This window comes from Pelecanus crispus, chromosome 16, assembly GCF_030463565.1.
Source record: "Pelecanus crispus isolate bPelCri1 chromosome 16, bPelCri1.pri, whole genome shotgun sequence".
In the NCBI taxonomy this organism is placed as follows: domain Eukaryota; kingdom Metazoa; phylum Chordata; class Aves; order Pelecaniformes; family Pelecanidae; genus Pelecanus; species Pelecanus crispus.
The window spans coordinates 2,262,751-2,282,774 of NC_134658.1; the positions used below are offsets into that span (position 1 = coordinate 2,262,751).

The 20,024-nt window shown below is 67.1% G+C and overlaps 1 protein-coding gene across 1 annotated transcript in view; it reads left to right on the forward strand.

Moving 5' to 3' along the window:
- FOXO6 (forkhead box O6) overlaps positions 1–18,065 on the forward strand; it is a 36,366-nt gene extending 18,301 nt beyond the window's left edge. The window contains 2 exon segments of the mRNA XM_075722015.1: positions 16,652–18,019; positions 18,021–18,065. Of these exon segments, the coding sequence (XP_075578130.1) occupies positions 16,652–18,019; positions 18,021–18,065 (1,413 nt within the window).
- Positions 18,066–20,024: the final 1,959 nt, after the last annotated feature.

Here is a 20,024-nt window from a genome sequence, read left to right on the forward strand (position 1 = left end):
TGTGGCTGCCTCCTCCTCGGCCTGCCTGCGGTTGCTGATTCATTTTCGGAGCTTTGCTGGGGGGCCAGAGGCTGCACTGTGCATTTCCCCCCACCCCGGCATCCCCCGTTGTGGCTCCGCTGGCTTTGTTACCCCGGTCCTGCTGGTTTTATACCTGCTCTGGAAGCATCCCTGCCGCCCGCCCGGTGCCTACAGCCGGTGCCTGCGCAAGCGCAGCCCGGAGACCACCGTGGCGGGCTGAAGCTGTGGCTTTCCTGCCGCCCTGTGTGATCAAAAAGGGCTGGGAGAGGGGGGACACCCTGCCCAGGGTAACGGCGCATCCCCGGCGATGCACTGAGATTTGCAGCTGGGAAAGTTTGGGGCGTCAGGGGAAATCTTGGGGCGTCCCCAGTGCTTCTAAGCCCTTGGAGGGAAAAGCAGAGACTGTGATTAATCCAAAGGCAACCTGGGAGTGCTGCTCCCGGGGGTGGGATCGCTGCCAGCCCCCCGGCAGCGCCCTGAAGGCTGCGCTGGTGCTGGGGAGCTGCAGGCAGGGGACGCTTTGGGGAGACAAAGCGAGCAGGCAGCGGCGCGGGGGGAGCAGGCAGCGGCGCGGGGGGAGCAGGCAGCGGCGCGGGGGGAGCAGGCAGCAAGGCCCTCGCACAGGGCCGGGGCGCAGCAGCTCCTCTCCCTGCTGCCACGGAGCAGCCCCAGGGGCGGTGGCCATGTCCCCAGGGGGAAAGCCCCCAGCAGCGCCCCGGGGGGGTGGCAGGGTGGGGGCCGAGCCTGTCGGGACCCCCAGGGCAGGCGCCCGTCGGCGCAGGGCAGGGCCCCTCTTGCAGGAGGAGAAGGCAGACGAAGCCGGGGTGCATCGCCGGGCTCCCCGCTTCACCACCCTCCCTTACCTGCGGGATGTCGCCTGCTGTTTCCCTGGCAACGGCGACGGCATCCCGAACACCTCGGGCAGAGTTTCCCTGCCTCCCCTGCGATGTCATCCGCCGTTTCCCGGGTAACCCGACATCCGGGAACCGGCTCTGGCAGGCAGGTAGGGGAGGACCTCAGCCCACCCACCGCCTTCTGCTGTGCCCAGCCGTTCGCCACCCGAAAGCAGGGCGCCGGGGGAAGGGCCGTGCCCGGGCAGTGGCCCGCGGTGGCCTTGGGTGGCCGTGGCCGAGAGGTGGGGACAGGCTGGCAGGCCCAGGGTTGCTCTTTCCAGACCCAGGGATGGGCAGATAAGGCAAATGGCCCGGCAGCCTGGGGGAGCAGGCAGCCTGGGGGAGCAGGCAGCCCTGCCTGCCATGCTCAGAGCCCTGCCCGTGCTCTGCTCCCTGAAGGTGCCTCATGGCACCCAGTGAATGGGCAGCCTGGGGTGTGGGAGGAGAGGCACAGCTCGGGGACATGGTGCTCACACTGTGTCCCACCCCATGTCCCACCCCATCCCTGCACGAAGGGCTGGGGGCTGTGGCTGGGCTCGTGGGGAGTTGATGTTCCCAAGGGGAGAAAAGCAAAGGGAGGTTGGAGAGTGTTTGGGTCCGCTGGCAATTCCCTTTCCTGGTCACCTTTAAGCAACTGGTCTTGGCAGGAGGTGTTCAGCTCCCGGAGGGCACTGGTGAGGCACGCTGAGCACCCCACTCCACGCTGGTCCTGGGGCCGTGTTCCTCCAGGTAATGCCCTTCATGCTGTGAGCGACCCTGGGATGAACGGACCGAGCGGAAAGTGTCCTGGCAGCTGGCATCGCCCCCAGCTTTGCTCCGTCACAAGTGGCAAATCCCCCTGCTCCCAGTGCAATCTCCGAGAGACCCGAAGCCCGGCTAAATCCCGCTGCGGCAGGGCTAAGCGCTGGGTCCTGGGGCCGGGGAGGTCGGGACCCCCCCGCTCGCCGGCTGGCAGCACCCCGGGACGGTGGCAGCCCCAGGTGCTTTCTCCACCGGCGGATCAGCAGCCTGGGAAGCCCCTTGCTGACACAGCGGTCCCCAGCCCTGCCCGGGCCAGTGGCGGGGGCCCCAGCCCAGCACCGAAGCGGGGGGATTGTATTTGGATGAAATTGGAGCCTGCGGCACAGCGGTCGCCAGGATTTCCCCGCGGATCCTGTGCTCTGTCCCGTGCGTTGGGGCTGGGGACGTGAGCGCAGGCAGGGGCTGTCTGCTGGGTTTTTTTGGGGGGGAAACCACAGCCCTGCTGGCAGCCAGCCCCTCTCCTGCGTCGCCATCGCTTTGGGTGCACCGCCTCGGGCAGGGGGTGTCTTGCTGTGCCCTTGCCTGTGCTGCCTGCGCCGAGGGGACCCGGCAGCCCTGCCTGCCGAGCCTCCAAGGCAGGGGGATGTCCCGGGGGGGTCCCCCCTTCCCAAACCCACCCGGGGGGCTGTGCTCCCAGCTCCAGCCCCGCAGGGCGCAAGCGCATTGGTGCATCCCTGCGTGTGCAAGCGAGGGTGTCGGTGCGGGGTGACCCCAGGAGCCCGTAGGCTGCCCTGTGCCCCGCTCAGCCCCGGCGCCCGGAGTCGCGGGCAGGGCTGTGCGGGAAGCCCAGCGCCCCGAAAAGGGCGCAGCGGGCGCCCGGAGGCTGCAGGGTCCCAGCGGTGCCTGCGCACCCCATAGGTGGGGAGCATTGGGGCGCAGGAGCCTCCCACCCCGGGGAGTTTTACCCTGCCCCGCAATAAACGGCACAAGCCCCCACGCTCGCTGGGGCACGGGGGGGGCTTGCAAGCCCCCCCAACTCGGCCGGGCAGCTGACGTGCATGGGGGAGGCCTCCCGTCCTCCTGCTCCCTGCACTTTGAGCGCAGGCTGGCGAGACCCCGGCGCGAGGAGCTGCGGGGGCGGCGGGGGGGCCATAATTAGCAGGTGCAGAGCAAGCTGCTGCCAGTCGGGTCAGCTGAGTCACCGCGCAGCCGGCGGTCGTGCAGGGGCGTGCGCCTGTGCACGCAGGCGTGGGCGACAAGGGGCACGGCGGGTGGGTGCTGGGAATGGGGGGCTGCGGGCTGGAGTGCAGGGGGGGGTGGGCATCGTGGGGAGGCGTTGGTGGGTGTGCTGGGGGTGCACGCGTGCGGGGTGGGTGCGTGCTGTGCTCCTGCCTGTGTGACGGGGAGGTGTGTGACGGGGAGGTGTGTGACGGGGAGGTGTGTGACGGGGAGGTGTGTGATGGGGAGGTGTGTGACGGGGAGGTGTGTAACGGGGAGGTGTGTGACGGGGAGGTGTGTGACGGGCAGGTGTGTGACAGGCAGGTGTGTGACGGGCAGGTGTGTGAGCCCCGCTGCAGGCTGGTGACATCCCCAGGCAGGGCTGAGGCTCCTCCAGCCCCGGGCAGGTGGCTGCTCTTTCAAACCCCCCCTGGGAAAATGGAGCTTTTTCCATCTCTCCTCCAAGAGCACATTTGCTTTTGGCTCCTGTCCAGCATCAAGGGGGGGCTGGGACCCCCCGGGGAGCTCGCCGGCTGCCACCACGAGGCACTGCGATGGGTGCTCCTTGGGGCTATGCGGCGTGGAGCAGGGATGGACCCCCCCCCATCCCTCTTCACCTCCAGGGCCCCCTCCTGCTCGACCCTCTCCTGCTCACGAGCCACCCCCAGCCGTGAATCCCTTGCCCTGCAGCCCGTGCCACTGACCCCTAAGAGCATCCCCCTCGGGGGGACCCACAGGGCACCCCAGGGTGCCATCGCCCCCCCGGCCATCTCCGTGGGTCCTGCGAGCTGTGCGCAGGCAGCAGGCTGGGACGTCTGGGGAGGGCTGGGCTGGCCCCGGGGCAGGGGCTGGGGCTCTGGGACGTGGCAGATGGCGAACGGCCGGGGCAGAGCTGACTCCTGGGGCAACGGCTGCGGAGCAGCTCTGCCAGCGACTCCCTCTGCTGCAGCCCCTTCTGTGCCTTGGTTTCCCTTGGCTGCAGGCAGCCCGGGGCTGTGGGGGTGAGGGCAGCATCCCTCCTTCCCACAGCCAACGGGGGCTGAAGCTGCAGAAACGTCCCCGGGGCCCTGCGGTGACCTTGCTCCGCTTGCATGGCTCTGGCTCACCGAGCGTGTGCTGGGGGGCTTCGAGATGCAATGAGCACATCGCGCGGGACGCTCAGGGCAAGGGGGCTCTGGTTGCCCCCCCGGCGTCTCGCCGTCTCTCCTAACAGGGTCTGTGTGCGTCTGGGGACCGCGCGGTGCAGCCCCGGGCACAGACTCAGACTTTTCGGCTGCCTGAGCAACATTAAAGGCATGGCGGGCTCAGCTCTGCTGGGAGCTCCCGTCCCGACGCGTCTCGCCCCGGGGTTCACGTGTGCGTGCGTGAATGTGAGCACACGGCACAGGCAGGCAGCTGAGCCTCCCTGCTTGTGTGGGATGAGCAGGCAGCCATTCGCCTGCTGTTGTCACCAGCACCCGCCTGCTCCGTGTGACCTGGGGGACAGGGCTGCTTTCCAGGGGCTGTTTTGGAGGTGCTAGATGTCCCTCGGGTCCCTGCGGCAGAGGGGATACCACACTCGGTGGCATCTCAGCCGTGGCGGCATCTCCGGGTTGCCTTTCCCTTGGGGGGACGTGGGGCATGGATCAGGAGCCTTTGGGCTTGCCTGGGCCAGGAGGGACGTCAGCGTGAGGCCGTTTCCCGCTGTGCTTCTGGCCGTGCGGGGACATGGTGACAGCAGCTCACGCCAACGCCTCCCTGTCCCCATCCTTGCGGGATGCTGGCTCCAGGCGTGGCGCGTCCGCCCCTGCCAGGCGGGCGACCACGGGGGTCTCCGCTTTCCACGGCGGCTGGTGCCTGCCTGTCCCAGGTGGGCTGCACCGGTGACACGGGGCTTCGTGCCCTCCGTGTCCCATGTGCACATGAAAAAAGGAAGTTGGAAGTGGAAAAAAGGGAGTTGTGCGGGTTTTGGAGGGTTTCTGTGCTGCGGCGTGTGCTGGCGTGGGGTGCTCCGGCTGGAAGGGCTGCTGTGGGGCCAGCTGGCACCGGTGGAGGGGACGGGGCTGGACCCAGCCCCCAGCCAGCCCGATGATGCCGGGGGATGTGACATCTCTCAAGGCTGAACTGGGTGGAGTGGCTGGATCTGGCCCACGGCGGGCGTTGCTGTGGGCTGAGGTGTGGGGCAGTGCCCTGCGAGGGGGACAGCAGCGTGGGGATAGCGGGGACAGCGCGGGAGCCTGCCAGGGCAGGCAGGGGTGCCACAGGCTTGACTGGAGCAGGTGGACCCGATGCTGCCGTTGGCTGGAAACTCCTCATTATTTTCACAGATATTTTTAAAATAGTGCCTTCTTGCAACATTTCTGCGCTGTACAGCAGGTTCCCATGACGAGTATTTTCTCCTCTCACTAAACCCTCCCCTGCCCCACCTTTGGGGCCTAAAACCTGCAAGCTAGCACAAATATTTGTTTTCTTGAATAACCAGGGTTTTTTTATTGGAATAAAATTGTTCCGTGAAACATCTTTCAGCCAAGAGCATTTGGAGGCAGGGATGCCCCCGCTGTCCTGGCAACCTGTCCGGTCCCCATCCACCTTGGGACTGAGAGCCCCAGTGCTCCCAAGCGTTTGCCATCCATGCTTGCTGGTGGCAAGATGAAATCTCTTGCAGGTGTTTGAGAAGCACAAGGCACCTTTCCGTGCATGGCCAAAACAGCCCTTCATCTCCAAGGGCTGCCCTGAGATGCATCCCCATGCGTCTGCCCAGGGTTTGCTGCCTCTGCCAGGGAATTTGCAGAGCACGGGGGGCCCGTTCCTGCTCTAGCAGCCAGCACAAACCTCCTGGGGTCCTGGATGAACACAGCGTATCGGAAAGGGTTTGGCTCTGCTCCACGGGCCCCTCAAAAGACCCATGGCTGGAGCTGGAGCACAGAGCGCAGAGGGACCCAGTGCTCCTCTGAGCATCCCCGCAGGGCTGGTCCCCAGGGATGGCACAGGGCCACGGGGCAGGTGAGGAAGATCTGGAACAGAGCAAGTTCTCAGGGGACACGTGTGCCCCAGTGCATGGCTCCGTGCCCAGCTTTCTGTGCTTTTTTGGGTACAGTCCAGCTCTGATGTAGGCCTCAGGCTGAAAAGCAGGGCAGCTTTGACCAAACAGACAGGGGAGAGGACAGGGCTGGATGCAAAACCCACCAGGGTTTGGGGTTTCTGCTGCTGCTGAGGTCAGCGTGGTGCTGCACGTGGTGGGCGCGTTCAGGCAGGACGGTGGTACAAGGGTGACGTGTGACTGGGACCCGCGGCGTCTCCCAGGCGGCCGAGTGACCCAGCGATGGCGTTTCATGGCACCCTGCGGGACGGTCACCTCCCACAGGAGCCCAAGCATCGTTGCGTAAAGCGGGATGTTGCAGGCTGAGCCCCGCTGCTTCCCTCCTCTTCCTCCTGCAGGCTGCAGGTGATGAAGAGGAGGCGAGGCAGGTTGTTTCCCTCCCAGGAACAGCCAGCTCCTCTGCCTGGTGGGGTTTGAACCCCGCGCAAGGGCTCAGCACCCTGCTTGGGGTGCCTTCTGCATCCCTTGTGGGTGCTGGCTCTTGCCGGGGTCTCTCAGCGCGGTTTGATCTGCCTTGCCTTCGAATCTGGAGCAGCTCTTATTTGCTCCGGGTGTGCTCAGTGTGGCTACGGGCAGGGCTGCGTGCGGGTGCCGGGGCACACGTCCCCAGCCAGCCACAGCCCCAGTACCGGGGGGGCAGCCAGCAGGGAGTTAAAACGGTACCCGAGGAAAAGGGAGCGCGGCTGCTTTAATTATTTGGCTGCGGTGAGAACTTGGTGTGGAGGAAATTGAACCCAGGGGAAAAAATACTGTAATTTCATGCAAAAATTACATGGCAGCTCCGAGTGATTTACTGCAGCTATTTTGGTGGCCAGCTCTGGGGTGTAATTAGAGTATTACTGGGTAAGTGGCTGATGGTGGAGAGGGTCTTTCCAAGGCATCTCACCTGGTCTCATACGTTGGAGAGGGGTGCAGGCAGGCTGGGACTGGGATGCTGGGAGGGGGCATGTTTTGTCCCCAAAAGCAGGGGGGCTTGATGTCTCTCAGCTGGATGTAGGCACCTTGCAGAGCCTCTCTGGCTGTGCTGGCACCCCGAGTCCCACCAGCACCCGTGGGACCCTCGAGGCAAGCTCCAGGTCCTCTCCAGCTCTGGGGTGGCTTGTGCAGGGGGGGACAACATGGCCACGCTGTGTGGGTCTCTCGGGGAAGGGGTGCGCGGGCTCAGCCTCGCCGGGTAGCTGTGCTGGGGGGATTTCTCAGCACGTGGCTTGGTGCCACGGCATTTTCTGGGGAGCTGGGAGAGGATGTGGTTTCCAGCTGTGAGTGTTGGGGTGCTGTGATTTGGGGTGCTGGGGCTGGCCGGGTGCTGTGCTGGACCGGGAGGGCAGGTTGCTGCCTGGGGCTCTCATAGGGTGCTGCAAAGGGGGCAGAGCTCAACCCCATGCTCGCCCCGTGCGCAGCGATCCCCGGCTATTGCCAGTCCCACAGCCCGTCCTCGGCGTCACCGCGGGGCTGAGCGTGAGCAGGGCGAGCAGCGGGGTCTGGCGCAGGTCCCCTGGGCAGCACCGTGCCCGGCAGCACCGTGAGGTCCCCCTGCCATCTGGCCAGGGCAGGTGGCCCGGCAGCCTCCGGCTTTGCCACAGCCCGAAGGCAAGCGGGCGGCCCTGCCAGGGCCAGCCAGCTCGGAGATGTGCGGCGCACGGGCGCAGCTCCTGTAGCACCTAACCCCCCGTCCCTCTTTTGGCATTGCATTACAGGGCTGTGGGACGTGCGGGACCGGGGGCAGGCAGGAGGTGGGCAGAGGCTGCTGGCTGTCCCCTGCCTCCCGCCAGCCCTGCCCTGGCACCGGCGCGCAGCCTGCAGGCAGGGGCTCCAGAGCCAGCGAGCGTGCGGAGCCAGCCCGTCACCGCGGCGTTGGGGCACGCTGCAGTGCCGGCCAGCGCTGCCTGGGCCCTGTCTCTCGGTGGCACCTGGTGCTGAGGCGAGCCTGCAGCCGGGCTCCGTGCGCTCACCGCTGCGTGATTGCACCCGCGCAATTCCTGCCTGCTTGCAGGGTGCTGGGAAAGGCCGGGCTCCCCCGAAACGTCCCTTGCTGGGCTCAGCCCCAGGCTCTGCACCCCAAAAGTGCAGCTGCTGCCTTTAGCAAGAGGGACAGTGGGGACAATGACACCATATTGGGGCCAGGCCACCGCCTGCTGAGGGACCACAGGAGGTCCCCGAGCTTCCCAGCCCTGCCTGCTCTTTGCCTGCTCCCTGCCCGCTTTCCTGGGAGGCGAGCGTGCCTGCTCGTTACTGCAGCCGCCCTGCTGTGATCTAATGAGCCCTTTGGGGAGCGCGTGGGGCGGGCCGGGCGGTGCTGGGGGCATTCATGGCGACGGCGGTTCTGCCGGGGACGCAGAGGGATTACTGCGTTACACGTCGCACCCAGGGCTCCTCCTCTGCCCCGTGGCCCTGCTCGTCCCCCCGGCAAAGTCCGGCAGCGCCGAGGATGGACGGTCGGGGCTGGGAAGCAGCATGGTCCCCTCGGGGTGATGGCTGGGGCTGCCTGGCAGGACAGGGCTTGGGGCAGACACTGCGGGGCGAAGGGACCGGCTCTTCTGGCCCCTTCTGTCCTGAGCCAGCTTGGGAGCGGGCACGGCTGGAGGAGGGGGTGTCACGCAGAGCCCCAGCAAAGCCACAGCAGGTCTGGGGGCTGTGCTGGCCCCATCGGGGGAAGCCCAAGGCTTTGGCCAAGGGAGGAGCAAACTGGAGCGGGGAGTGTCTTTGAGCAGGCTGTGGGAGCTGAATTCACCGTCCAGGTGTCCCTCCAGCACTGAAATCACCCAATGCCAGTCCTGACGCTGTCCCCATACACACAGTCCCTTCCCCCTGGGCTCTGGGGACCCATCCCCTGAGCCACCTCACCGGGACCAGTGGCCGAGCTGGTGTGGGCCCCACTGGCCATAGTGGGAAGTGGGGAAGATGCTGGTGCTGCGTTTGTCCCCTCTGGACAGCGGGGAAAGGCTGTCCTGCAGGGCATGGGCACTGCGGGTGCTGCCCGGGCTCTCAGCAAGGTGCCCGGGGATGGGGACAAGGCAGGACCCGCCGGGGCAGGGAGGGTGCTCCTGGTTTTGAAGGGGACATAGAGTGATGGCAGCTGGCTAAAATAAACCGGCTGCCATGGAAACGGCAACACTCCCATTGCAGAACGTGGTAGCAACCAGCTGTTTGGCAGCAGTGGTAACCAGGGTCGGGAGAGGGATGCTCAGCCGCGCCTGCCACCGCTGCTTCAGTGGCACGGCTGCCACCGCCGGTGTGGTTCCCGCCTGGGCATACGGAGTCTCCTGATGTGGCCGACCTGCCCTCCGCCAGCGCCGTCCCGGCCGGGCGGCGTGTGGGGGGTCTCACCTCTCTGTGCAGACCCGGCGTGCGCAAAAGGCTGAGCCAAGCACCCAGCCGTGGCTTGGCACCCACCTGGGGCTCGGGGTGCTGAGCGTGGGTGCGTGGAGGCGGCAGAGTGGGGACGCCCGAGCGGGCATCCCCGGCCGAGGGCTGCGGAGCAAGTGCCGGGCATGGGGGGCTGCCCGGCGGGGGCATGGGGAGCGGGGTGTGGTTTGATTCGCGCCAGTCGCTTCCCCGGTGGGTTTGGGAATCGCTCGCAGAGCTCGTGGTCGGGAGCAGGAGGGAGGCACGGAGCCAAGTGCGAAACACAAAACGCAGCTGCCAAGCGCTGTGCCAGCGCCTGCAGCCCGGGCTGCTCCCGGGGGGGCTGCACCGGGTCAGACCCGCTGCGCGCCATGAGGTGCACGGCAGAGGTGGGCCGGGGCCGGCACGGGGCCAGGCAGGGGTGGGCTCCGCCTGGGGACCCATCCAGCCGCCTCAGCACCCGCCTCTGTCCTGAAACCTGGCCTGGAGCCCTGGCAGCCCCAGCCAGGCGTGGGATGGGGCTGGTGAGTCCTGGCAGTGGGCGGGGGTCACGGTGGTGGCTTCCACCTGGCCCTTCTCCTTCAGGAGAGGTCGGCCCGGGGCAGACCACCGCCAGCCCCGGCGAGCGGCGGAGGGGCACAGGCAGGGGGCCGAGCAAGCGCCTGGCACGGCCTGGCTCCACGGCATGGGTTCCCAGCTCCGCTCCTACACCCCGGAGCATGGGCCTTGCCTGGAGCCGTCCTTTGCCCCACAGCATCGTGGATCTGTGGGGCAGCGCAAGGCCGGACCCCCTGTCTGGTCCCTGCCAGGCTCTGCCCCTGCTCTGCCCGGGGGGTGGCACGGAGAGGGGCCGTGGGGGCTGCGCGGGGAGGGGGCCGCAGCGTGGGGTCCCCCGTACGCCCCAGCTGCCCCCTCCGCCCTGCCGGCACACGCCTAAGGGGTGATTAGCGGCTCCTAACGAGGCGCCGGCTGGGCTTCGAGCTGGCTGGGATGCGTGCGGAGGCGGGAGCCGCTCTGGCCCGGCCATGCTGAACGGCCTTCAGGCCCCTGGCGTGTCAGCCACCTGCGACGGAGGGCCCGGGACGGACGCGGCCCGTCACGCCTCTAACGGGCACGCGGTTCAATTAGCGGCACGTCAGGCCGGCTCTGCTCCGGCGGCGCGCTGACCCGAATACGCTCGCCTCCGCTCGGCAGCCGCCGGCGAGGCCCCCGCGGCGGGGAGGCGGGCGCCCTCCCTCTGCCCCCACTGTGCCCTTTCGGGGGGCACCGGGCAGCCCCCGCCGTCCCCCCTGCCCAGCTGCAGCAGCGCGGCCCTGGGGAAGGACCCGCCCCGGCTCCCCGAGCGGGAGACGTCGGGCAGGGCCCGGGCACCAACTGGGGTCAGCGGGGCGGCTGCGGGGCGACCGCGACAGTGCTGGGGCTGGGGGCCGATGGGGCGTCGCGGGGGGCCGGCTGTGGGGTGCTGTAGGGCACCGGCGATGGAGCAGCGCAGCGGGTTTGCTCTAAGATGCTGCGGGGCGCTGCGAGATGCGGCTGTGGGACACGGCAGAGCGCGGCGTGGGGTGCCGCGGGGCATTGCGGAGAGCCTCCCTGCACGGGGCAGCTGCATGGCTGCGGGGCACTGCAGCGGGCGGCCTGGGGGGGCGGGGGGTGCTATGGGGCAGCGCAGAGCACGGGCTGCAGTTTTGGAGCAGAGGAGATCCCATGCACATGGCAGCTGCCTAAAACTGCCTCACTGAGCGCTGTGCCGGGGGCTGCTCCTTCCAGGCAAGGCGGCGTGTGCTGCCCCAGCCCCGGGGGCAGCGGGGAGATGGGGAGATCACCGGGGCTGCTCACAGCAGAGAGGCCAGCGGGGATTCACAGCCCTCCCGAGCCCGGCGTGCCGCCAGCGCCAGGCTGCATCCCACCCTTGGGGGGCTGGAGGAACCTTGTCGTGCGTTAGGCTGGATTTACAGCCACCCAGCTGCCCTCTCCCCGGCTTTCTCCTCCATGCCGCTTCCCCCCGCCTGAAGCCGGTGCTGGGTTCACCCACCCGTGCAAGGGGGGCTGCCGTGGAGCAGGCTGGTGTGCTTGCAGCCACAGAGGTGATGGGGGTCTTGTCCCGCTCCCTGCCTCGGGCACGGCACGGGGGTCTGGCTGCCGTCAGCACGGGGCGTCCATCCTGGTTGCGAGCCTCCGGGGTGCATGGCATCCCCTCGGGACGCGGGGCGCGCTGCCGCGGCCTGCCAGCTGCCGTCTGCTCGCCAGGCAGGCACGGGCTGTGCCCAGGATGCCGCGCTTCGGTGCCGGGGCCGGTGGGCTGCGTGCAGCCGCCAGCCGCTTCGGGCAGGATGGAGGGGACAGGGCCGTGCTGGGGCAGTGGGCGGCACGGTGACGCCAATGGCGGGGAGTAGGGCTGGCCGTCCCCAGGGGATGGTGCCAAGAGGCCACGGTGACGGCCACCCTGCGCTTAGCTGCTGGTGCCCATAGGCAGTGCTGTTTCTTGGGCGAATATGGTGTCTTTGGGGGTGTCACCGGTGACTGTCCCATGCCACTGCCACCCCTGGCCGGCATCCCCTGGGATGCAGCACCACTGGGGCTGTCAGCAGCCTCTGACCCCTAGAATATTTCCTCCAGCACTGGCAATTTTTATGTCCGAGAAGTAAATAAGCATCAATTAACCCCCGGAGCCATCCCCGTGCTGCGGGAGAGCAGCAGGCAGAGCGCTCGTTAGTGGCCCTGCCGCTGCTTCCTCCTGTTAACCAGCGTGTGAACCTCCGCCAGGTAACAGGCTCATTAGCTGGATGGACCAGCAGCCCGGCCAGACGTACGGACCCCGGCCAGACATACGGACCCCGGCCACGGGGCTGGGGCTCGCTAGGAGCACACGGGGTCTCTGCAGGCATGACCGGGCTGTGCTGACAGTGGGAAGGGTTGGATGCGTGGGGAGGAGGCTGGGGTTGGGGTTTTGTGGTTTTAGCTGGGAAAAACCCCAGATGATGCGGGGACAGCAGGAAGGGGTGGCAGCCCCGGGACAGTGACGGGGACAGCAGACGGGCGCAGGGGATGCGGCAGGGACAGGGGCAGGTCACCAGGGCCCCCTCATTTGCTCACCCCAGCTCTGGCCTGGACCAGGGCTTGTGCAATCCTGCTCTCGCTTGAATTGCTCTCGTTTCCCCCACCCTGTGCTCTCCTCGGGGCAGGCAGGAGTATGTCCCGCTCCCCCCTGCACCCCACGACCCGTGGGCACCCCAAGGCTGGAGGAGCGAGCCCCGGGACGTGCCGCTGGGGTGCTGCTGGTGGTGGGGATGGGCAAGGTGCTCGGGATCCGGCAAAGCGCACCTTCGTGCCTGGCACGGTGCCCATCTCGAGGGTCCAGCTGCACCCCGCCACAGTGCCAGGCACAGCCTCGCCAGCAGCGTCCGTCCGGGCAAAAGGATGGGGGGGGGGGACGGTCCCAGCACAGCAGTAGCAGCATCGCTGCCAGATGCAAATTGATAGTCAAGTCACTCATCCAAACAATGGGGTCTGGCTAATCCTTTTACAATGGGACTAATTGCTAATCAGACCGATTTCACACTGCCTGTTCCCCTGACAATGAGGCTCCGTGGAGAAGGGCTCCTGGGTGGGGGGGGGCTCCATGGGTGCCCATGGCTCCCACCAGCCCCTCCATCCCCCTGCCAGGCCCTGCCGCAGGGCCAGCCCCTGGCAGATGGGCACCGGGGTGGCACTGGGGACTTCCAGGTTGGCAAAGCCTCCAGCAGCCGGTGGCCAGGGGCTGGCGTGGGAGCCTCCTCCTCCCTTGGTGTAAGCCAGGGCTGAGCAGGGCCCCGAGCCCCCCTGCAACACCTGGCAGCCCTGGTGCCACTCCAGCCCTCGCCTCCGCTGCCCAGGGCATCTGCCCCTCCACAGAGCTATGGGGGCGAGGACTGGTGCCTGGAATGGTGGGCGTCATCCCCAGCAGGAGCCCCGGCACGATCTGGATGCGCGCTGGGGACCGACGCTCCTTGCCCTGCACCGTTTGGGCACCGCGGGGCTGCGGTGCTGTGCGGGGCCAGGATGCCGGGAGGGTCCTTCTGCTTTGGTGAGGGGTAGAGCCATTGGGGTGGGGGCGGGGCAGGGAGGGCGTGCCGTGGGGGCAGACGGGGAGGGAGACACAGCAAGGGTGCAGCCAGCCCTGCAAAGGTGCAGGTTGTTGCAAGAAGTGGTGCAGGACTTCGGGTCACAGAGAGAGAGGGGGCAGAGCAGTGTCGGAGGTGTTGTCAGGACCCTGGGACTGGCGCCAGCCTTTGCCCACTGCCCCTACACCCTGCCAAAATCTGCCAGACCCTGGTGCACACCCCTGCCAAGGCAGCTGCTGTCAGGGAGCTTTTGCCAGCCCTGATATCCCCTGCACGTCCCCGCACTGCCAGGGCTGGCCAGAATTTTAGCCCGCGTTTTGGGGCATGCAATCACGCGCTGCTCCCTGCCAGCCCGGGGCTGGGTGCTGTGGGACGCTGGGTGCTCGTGGGGCTGCCGGGAGCTGCCGGGGTGCTGGGGGGTGAAGCAGGTCCCTGCCTGCCTGGTGTTAATAAGCTCCTGGCCCGCCCCCGTGCAGCCCGCTGCCCTGCGCCGTGCACCCTGAGCCACGGCCAGCCGAGTGCGTCAGGGTGCTAATGAGGAGAGAGCCGGGCGCACTGCGCCTTGCGCTTAATTGCTGCTGCCTTTTGGCTCTTAATGAAGCTCCGCTGCAGAAGAGGCAGCAGCCTCCCCTCCCCTCCTCTCCCTCGGGCAGCCTGACCCCGCCGGCCGCCCCCCACCAGCCCCGTCCCCTGCCCGACACCAGCCTGGCCCTGGGTTCGTGGGTGGTGCTGGGTGCCCTGCGCGGGAGCTGCGAAGAGCGAGAGAGGCAGCAGCCATGGAGGAGGTTGGCACCGTGCTGAATGTCACCCCTGTCCAGCCGTGGTGTTCCCAAACCCCCCAAACACCAGCCCCTCTCTCCATGCTCTGCACAGCAGCTCGGTCCCAGCTGCTGGGGGCTGCGGACCTCCTGCCTCCTGGGCTGAGCAGACCTGGGGAGCACTGGCAGGGAGGGACCGTGGCCATGCAGGGGGTCCCCACTCCTGTGAGGGGCCAGCAGCAGCTGGGCATCACCCCAGCAAGCCCTGCTCAGGTATCCCCAGCCCCCCGGGTGTCTGCGTGTGGGTGCAGGGCTGGCTGGTGGCTCTGGCTCTGCAAACATGGTGATGGCCACGTGCTCGGCTTCTGTCCCGGCCACGTGCTTGGCTTCTGTCCCCTGCCACTTGCACCGTGGCTCAGTCACAGGGAGGGGAGCTTGGGTCATCCTGTGATTCGAGGGAGAGCTCTCCCTGCCAGGCAGGCTGGCCCAGGGCTCAGCTTGCTCCGCCTGAGGCAAGGAGCACCGACACAGGCAGCCACCACCGTGGCGGGCAGCACGTGTCCCAGCCTGTTCCCCGAGCCGTGCCAGCCGCGGCTTGCCCCCTCCCCAGCTGTGCACGGGGCTGTGCAGGAAGGGGTTAATGGCCAGCCCATACCTGCAGTTGCATTTTAAAGATGTGAAATTAAAGCCCGTAATTTATTCTCCCCACACACGAAGGAGCAATTAGTTCTAAACACGGCTTAATCAGTCAGCGCGAGATTGATTTCTGTAGACTTGGATTTGGTGGCTGCTGGCGAGGAGCCAGCCTGGGAGCAATCTCCAAATAAATGAAGTGCAGAGAAGTAAGCCATTACATAATATGATAGATGAGGCTGGAGCTCACTCGCCTCTTCATTAGTATTCCACTGTACGCCGGCAACAGCACCAAACTTTCTCCCCAGCACCTTGGTTTCTTCCCCCTCCCCGTCCCTCTGCCCCTCCTGCAGCTGGGCAGGGGCGGCAGGAGCTGCCTGCGTCCCTTGGGCAGCCCCTGCCGAGCCCCGAGCCCGCGGGCAGCGCTGGAGCAAGGGTCTCTACACCGTGGACGGATGCCTCTTCAGGATGCTCTTCCCTGGGCTCTGCGCCTTGCCTTTCCCCTCTGGACCCTGGGGAACCGAGGCGCAGGGAGCCGGACGGGCATCCCATGAGCTGCAGGTCAGCAGCAAGAGGCAGATTCCTCGTCCCCTCTCCTCCGCTGGCCAGAGCTTTGAGGGCATCTCCCCAGGGTCACCCCAGCCTCTCGCCCCACGGGGCAGCGGCCGCTGGGCACGCTGGCGTTGGGACGTGGCCCCTGGGCAAGCTCCCTGCCTCCTCCTGCCTTCTGTGAGGGCATCCCCGCTCCGGGCAGTGAGCTGCTGAGAGCCACGGCAGTGGGCAAGCGCAAGAGGAGCAGAGTATTGCTCTCAGCAGGAAAGCCCCTTGAGGTGCTGGATGTGGATGCAGGGAGCCAGAAGTGTCTGGGGAGAAAGCCCTCCCCACCCAGCCCTTATCTGGGCAGTGGGGGGTGCAGCTGGGTTTGCAAACCCCCCACGCTGTGGTGCCCGAGCCTCTCTGGCAGGGTGCGTGCCTTCTGTCCCCGCCACCAGACCCAGCCTGCGGACCCGCGGAGAGCCAGACCCTCTCCGCCTGGGCCCCCGGCCCCGCTCGCAGCGGGCGACAGGCCTTTTGGGGACAAGATCTCGCTTACACGGTGCTGGTGCGCTGCTCTGGGCTGTGGCGGTGAGCACGCGCACCGCGCAGTGCGTGCTTCCCCTTCCCCGGCGATGCGGGAGGAAGGGAGCACATCGCAAATCGATGTGGGCCAGGGAAGGAGGTGTGGAGCCAGCTCCAGAGGGTTGTGCCCGGTGGTGTGTGGGCAAAGGGGGTCCCTCTGCCCGTGGAGCTGGTGGGGTGCCTGGCAGTGGGGAGAGTGGGCTGGGACCTCTGCAGAGGGGGTGCGTGGGCAAGGCTATGCTGGGAGCATCCCGGTGGACTCTGCCTGGAGCCTGGGTGGCCAGGGCTGGGAGGGACGGAGAAGACCTGGACCTCTGCACGGACATGGTGCAGGGCCTGACTTGGCCCCTGTTTTCGTTGCCCTCCTCACCTTGTCCCTCCCCAGGTTCCTGCCAGGGAGGAAGACGCCCCTGAGACCTGGCTCTGCCTGGTGCTGGTCCCCAGTGCTAAAGACCCCCCCCTCACTCCCTGCCATGACAGTAATTGCACTAACGATAGATAGCTGGGAGATTCAACAAAGGGCCGTGACCCGTGGGCCCCCAGAGGTGAAATGCCCGGCAGTGCCGTGGGAGAGACCCGCCAGCTGAGCCCCCTGAGCCCCAACCCCTCCAGCAGTGGCCAAGGGGATGGAGCCCAGGTCCTTCAGGACGCCCCATGCCCCCCCCGGCCCTGCGGTCATCCCCCCGCCGCCCGGGGTGTGGGAGCCGCTGCTGACCATCCCCTCTGTCCTTGCTGTCTCCACAGAACTCCATCCGGCACAACCTCTCCCTGCACACCCGCTTCATCCGTGTGCAGAACGAGGGCACCGGCAAGAGCTCCTGGTGGATGCTGAACCCGGAGGGTGGCAAGACAGGGAAGACGCCCCGCCGGCGGGCGGTCTCGATGGACAACAACAGCAAGTTCCTGCGGATCAAGGGGAAGGCCAGCAAGAAGAAGCAGCTGCAGGTGACGCAGGAGCGTGGGGAGGACAGCCCTTCCTCCCAGCAAGCCAAGTGGTCGGAGAGCCCCGCGTCCCACGCCAGCGACGAGTACGACGCCTGGGCGGACTTCAGGACGCGGGCCAACTCCACGGCCAGCACACTGAGCGGGCGCCTCTCGCCCATCATGTCCAACCATGAGCCGGATGAGCTGGAGGAGGACGATGGTACCCCTTCCTCTCCGCTGATGTACCCCAGCCCCTCCAGCACCATGTCTCCTTCCCTCAACGCCCGCTGCTCCGTGGAGCTGCCCCGGCTGACCGACCTGACTGGCACCATCAGCCTGAATGAGAGCCTCGGGGAGAGCATGCTGGAGGACCTGCAGGACGGCTACACCATGACCCCGTCGCAGCAGCTCCCGCCAGCCGCCCTGCGGCAGCGGAGCTCCAGTTTCACCTTCAACTCCAAGTGCTCCACCATGGGGGCTGCCACCAACACCTACTGCGGGACTATCTACAGCCAGCCGGCCATGAGCCTCATGCGCCGCCTGCCCATGCAGACCATCCAGGAGAACAAGCAAGCCACCTTCTCGCCCGTCAGCTCCTACAGGAACGCCTCGCTGCAGGACCTGCTCTCCTCCATCTCCTACGCGCACAAGGAGAGCATGGTCCCGGGGGACCTGCCCCTGCCGCAGGCCAGCCCCATGGTGCCGGCCCGTGGCCACAGACACAACCCGCTGCTGTGCGGGAGCGGGGAGCAGGGTTTGTCCTCCTACCCGTCCCACTCGGGCTCTCTCATGAAGAGCAACGCTTTGTACCACCCGTCACCAGCCGGTCACCACCCTGCGGTCAACACCAGTGCCTTAGCTAATCCTGTCAGCCTTATGAGCTTGCCCAGTGACACGTGCAGCATGACAGCCATGCCGCACCACGGGCATCTGCATTCCTACGCTAATAACCAAGGGGCACACATGAGCTTGCTGGATTCGCTGCAGGGCCCCTACCCGGGGGCTGTCCACCCCCCCGTGTTGGGCCAAGACAGGTTCCCAGCAGACCTGGACCTGGACATGTTTAACGGGAGCCTGGAGTGCGACGTGGAGTCGATCATCCTGAATGACTTTATGGACAGCGACGAGATGGACTTCAACTTCGACTCGGCTCTCCCGCCGCAGAACGGGCTCAACGTGCCCGCGCTGCCCGGGGGGTCCGCAGCCCACGAACCAGAGCTGGGTGCCCGGGTGACGCCCGCCCCGGGGTGGGGCTCGCCACCGAGAAGCCACGAGGGGAACATTGAGACTAACCTTTTTTTTTTCCTTTCTCTTCTGCCTTTGTTTGTTAAGATGGGCTAGAGCCATTGGTCTGAGCTTGAGGTCAAACACAAAACACAAACCATAGGGTCAAATACTGAGATGGGGTAGGGCCCCCAGCCCACACATGTGCCCGATCTGCTGGGTCCTCCCATGAGCATCCTCCGGAGGACGCAGGGCAGGCGGGCGGGAGAGGCAGCCGGAACCGGGCGGGGAGCAGGAAGGGAAAACCTTTCCCGATGGTCCCAGTGCCCCACGGCGATGGTGCCGGTTTGATTTGTCCTTGGGCTGGGTGACGGAGCGGTGACGGCTGGTGGTGTGGGAGCACCCTGCGCGGGCATCCCTTTCTGGAAAGGGCCCCTTTTCTCTGAGCCGCCTCGGGAAACGAGTCCTCTGAGTAGAAGTGTCAGGAGCGGGGACCCTGCCCCAGGGCAAGGGGGGGGCTTGTCACCCCTAAATCCTGGTGGAGATCTGAGCTCTGCCAAGCCCACACGCCCAGGCCACCTCCGCTGCCGGGCTCCTTGCGTGGCTCCAGGCAGGTTTTTTTACCCAGCAGTGAGAAGGGAGGTTGGTGATAGAGGGAAGGGCGCGCAATCCGCAGCCCTGGGGACAGCATCACGGCAGCCCACGTGCCCGCCGGTGGCTGGGGGTGCCACGGTCACGCCTGCCCGCAGGAAAGCTGCGGTACCCTGCCCGGAGCAGGCATGGGCACGCTCCTGCGTGTGGCACGTAGCCCTGCACAGGGTGGTCCTGCCGGGAGTGATGTGCTGGAGGCTCAGGGGGAGCTCGCAGGGTCGGGGAGGGGGGCGTATTTATTTGATTTCATGCACTCTTTTGCCATTGAGTTTTTGCATTGGAAGGAAGAAAGGGTCGAGCTTAGGGAGAGGAGGAGAGAGGCCGTGGGCGACGCTGAGGGCTGCGCCCCATCGCACGTCTCATCTTGGCTTGGCCATGGCTTTGGGTGTTGGGTGATGGGGCGGCAGCTGGGGGGCTGTGCTGTGGGTCGCCCTCAGGAAGGGGGCATGTGCGTGTGAGGAGGGGAGGGATGCGGTGCCCAGCGCGGGGTCCACCCTGCCCCAAGCCTGGGTGGCCCCTGCTGCTTCCCCCGCCTGCAGAGCTCAGGGAGGTGCCGCAGGGCTCACAGCCCGGGCTGCGGGGCTCTGGGGGTTCACTGCTGGATTCAGGGGGGACTCCAGCCAGCAGCCGGCATGCTGGTCCCGGGGGGCTCGCTGCCCGTCCCCAGGATGCCAGGAGAGCTGGTCCAGGGAGATGGCAGCAAGTGGGGTCAGCCCTGCTGCAGCCGTCTGCCAAGGGCCGGTGCTCCGTGGGGATGGGGACCACGATCCGCACGCGGTCCGGCCATGCGTCAGGAGCCCAAACCGGCCCCACTGCTCTGCGGGGCGGGGGTGGGCCAGGGACCCACTGCCAGCCTGCAGAGCGGGGGCGAGGGCTCCCTGCTGCGGGGCAGCTCAGCCCTTGGTGCCGCAGCATTTTTGGAGTGGGGCAGCCAGGCAGGCTGGTGGCTGGAGGTGGAGGGGCTGGGGGAGAGGGAGCTGCTGTTCTGCCCCACGGGGCTCTCCGCACAGCCCGTCCTCCTCCTGGGCACCACAGGCCTTCTCGAAACCCCCCGCCCCAGGGCTGCAGCCGGGCTTAGTCCACTGAACCAGCACATTTTCCTGGCCCAGCTCTTCCCGTCTCGCTCCAGCGCCACGGCGCAGGTGCTGGGTCCCACCGAGCCATCGGGGACGCGCGGCCGCTCGGGGCCGGGGCAGGGTGGGACCCGTGGGTGGGCACCTCCTGCCCCTCTCCTGAGCCGCGTGTCTGTGGCAGAGCACGAGAGGGGCCCCACGTGCCACCGTTCACCTTCGCCCTGGGCACACGGCGGGCACAGTCG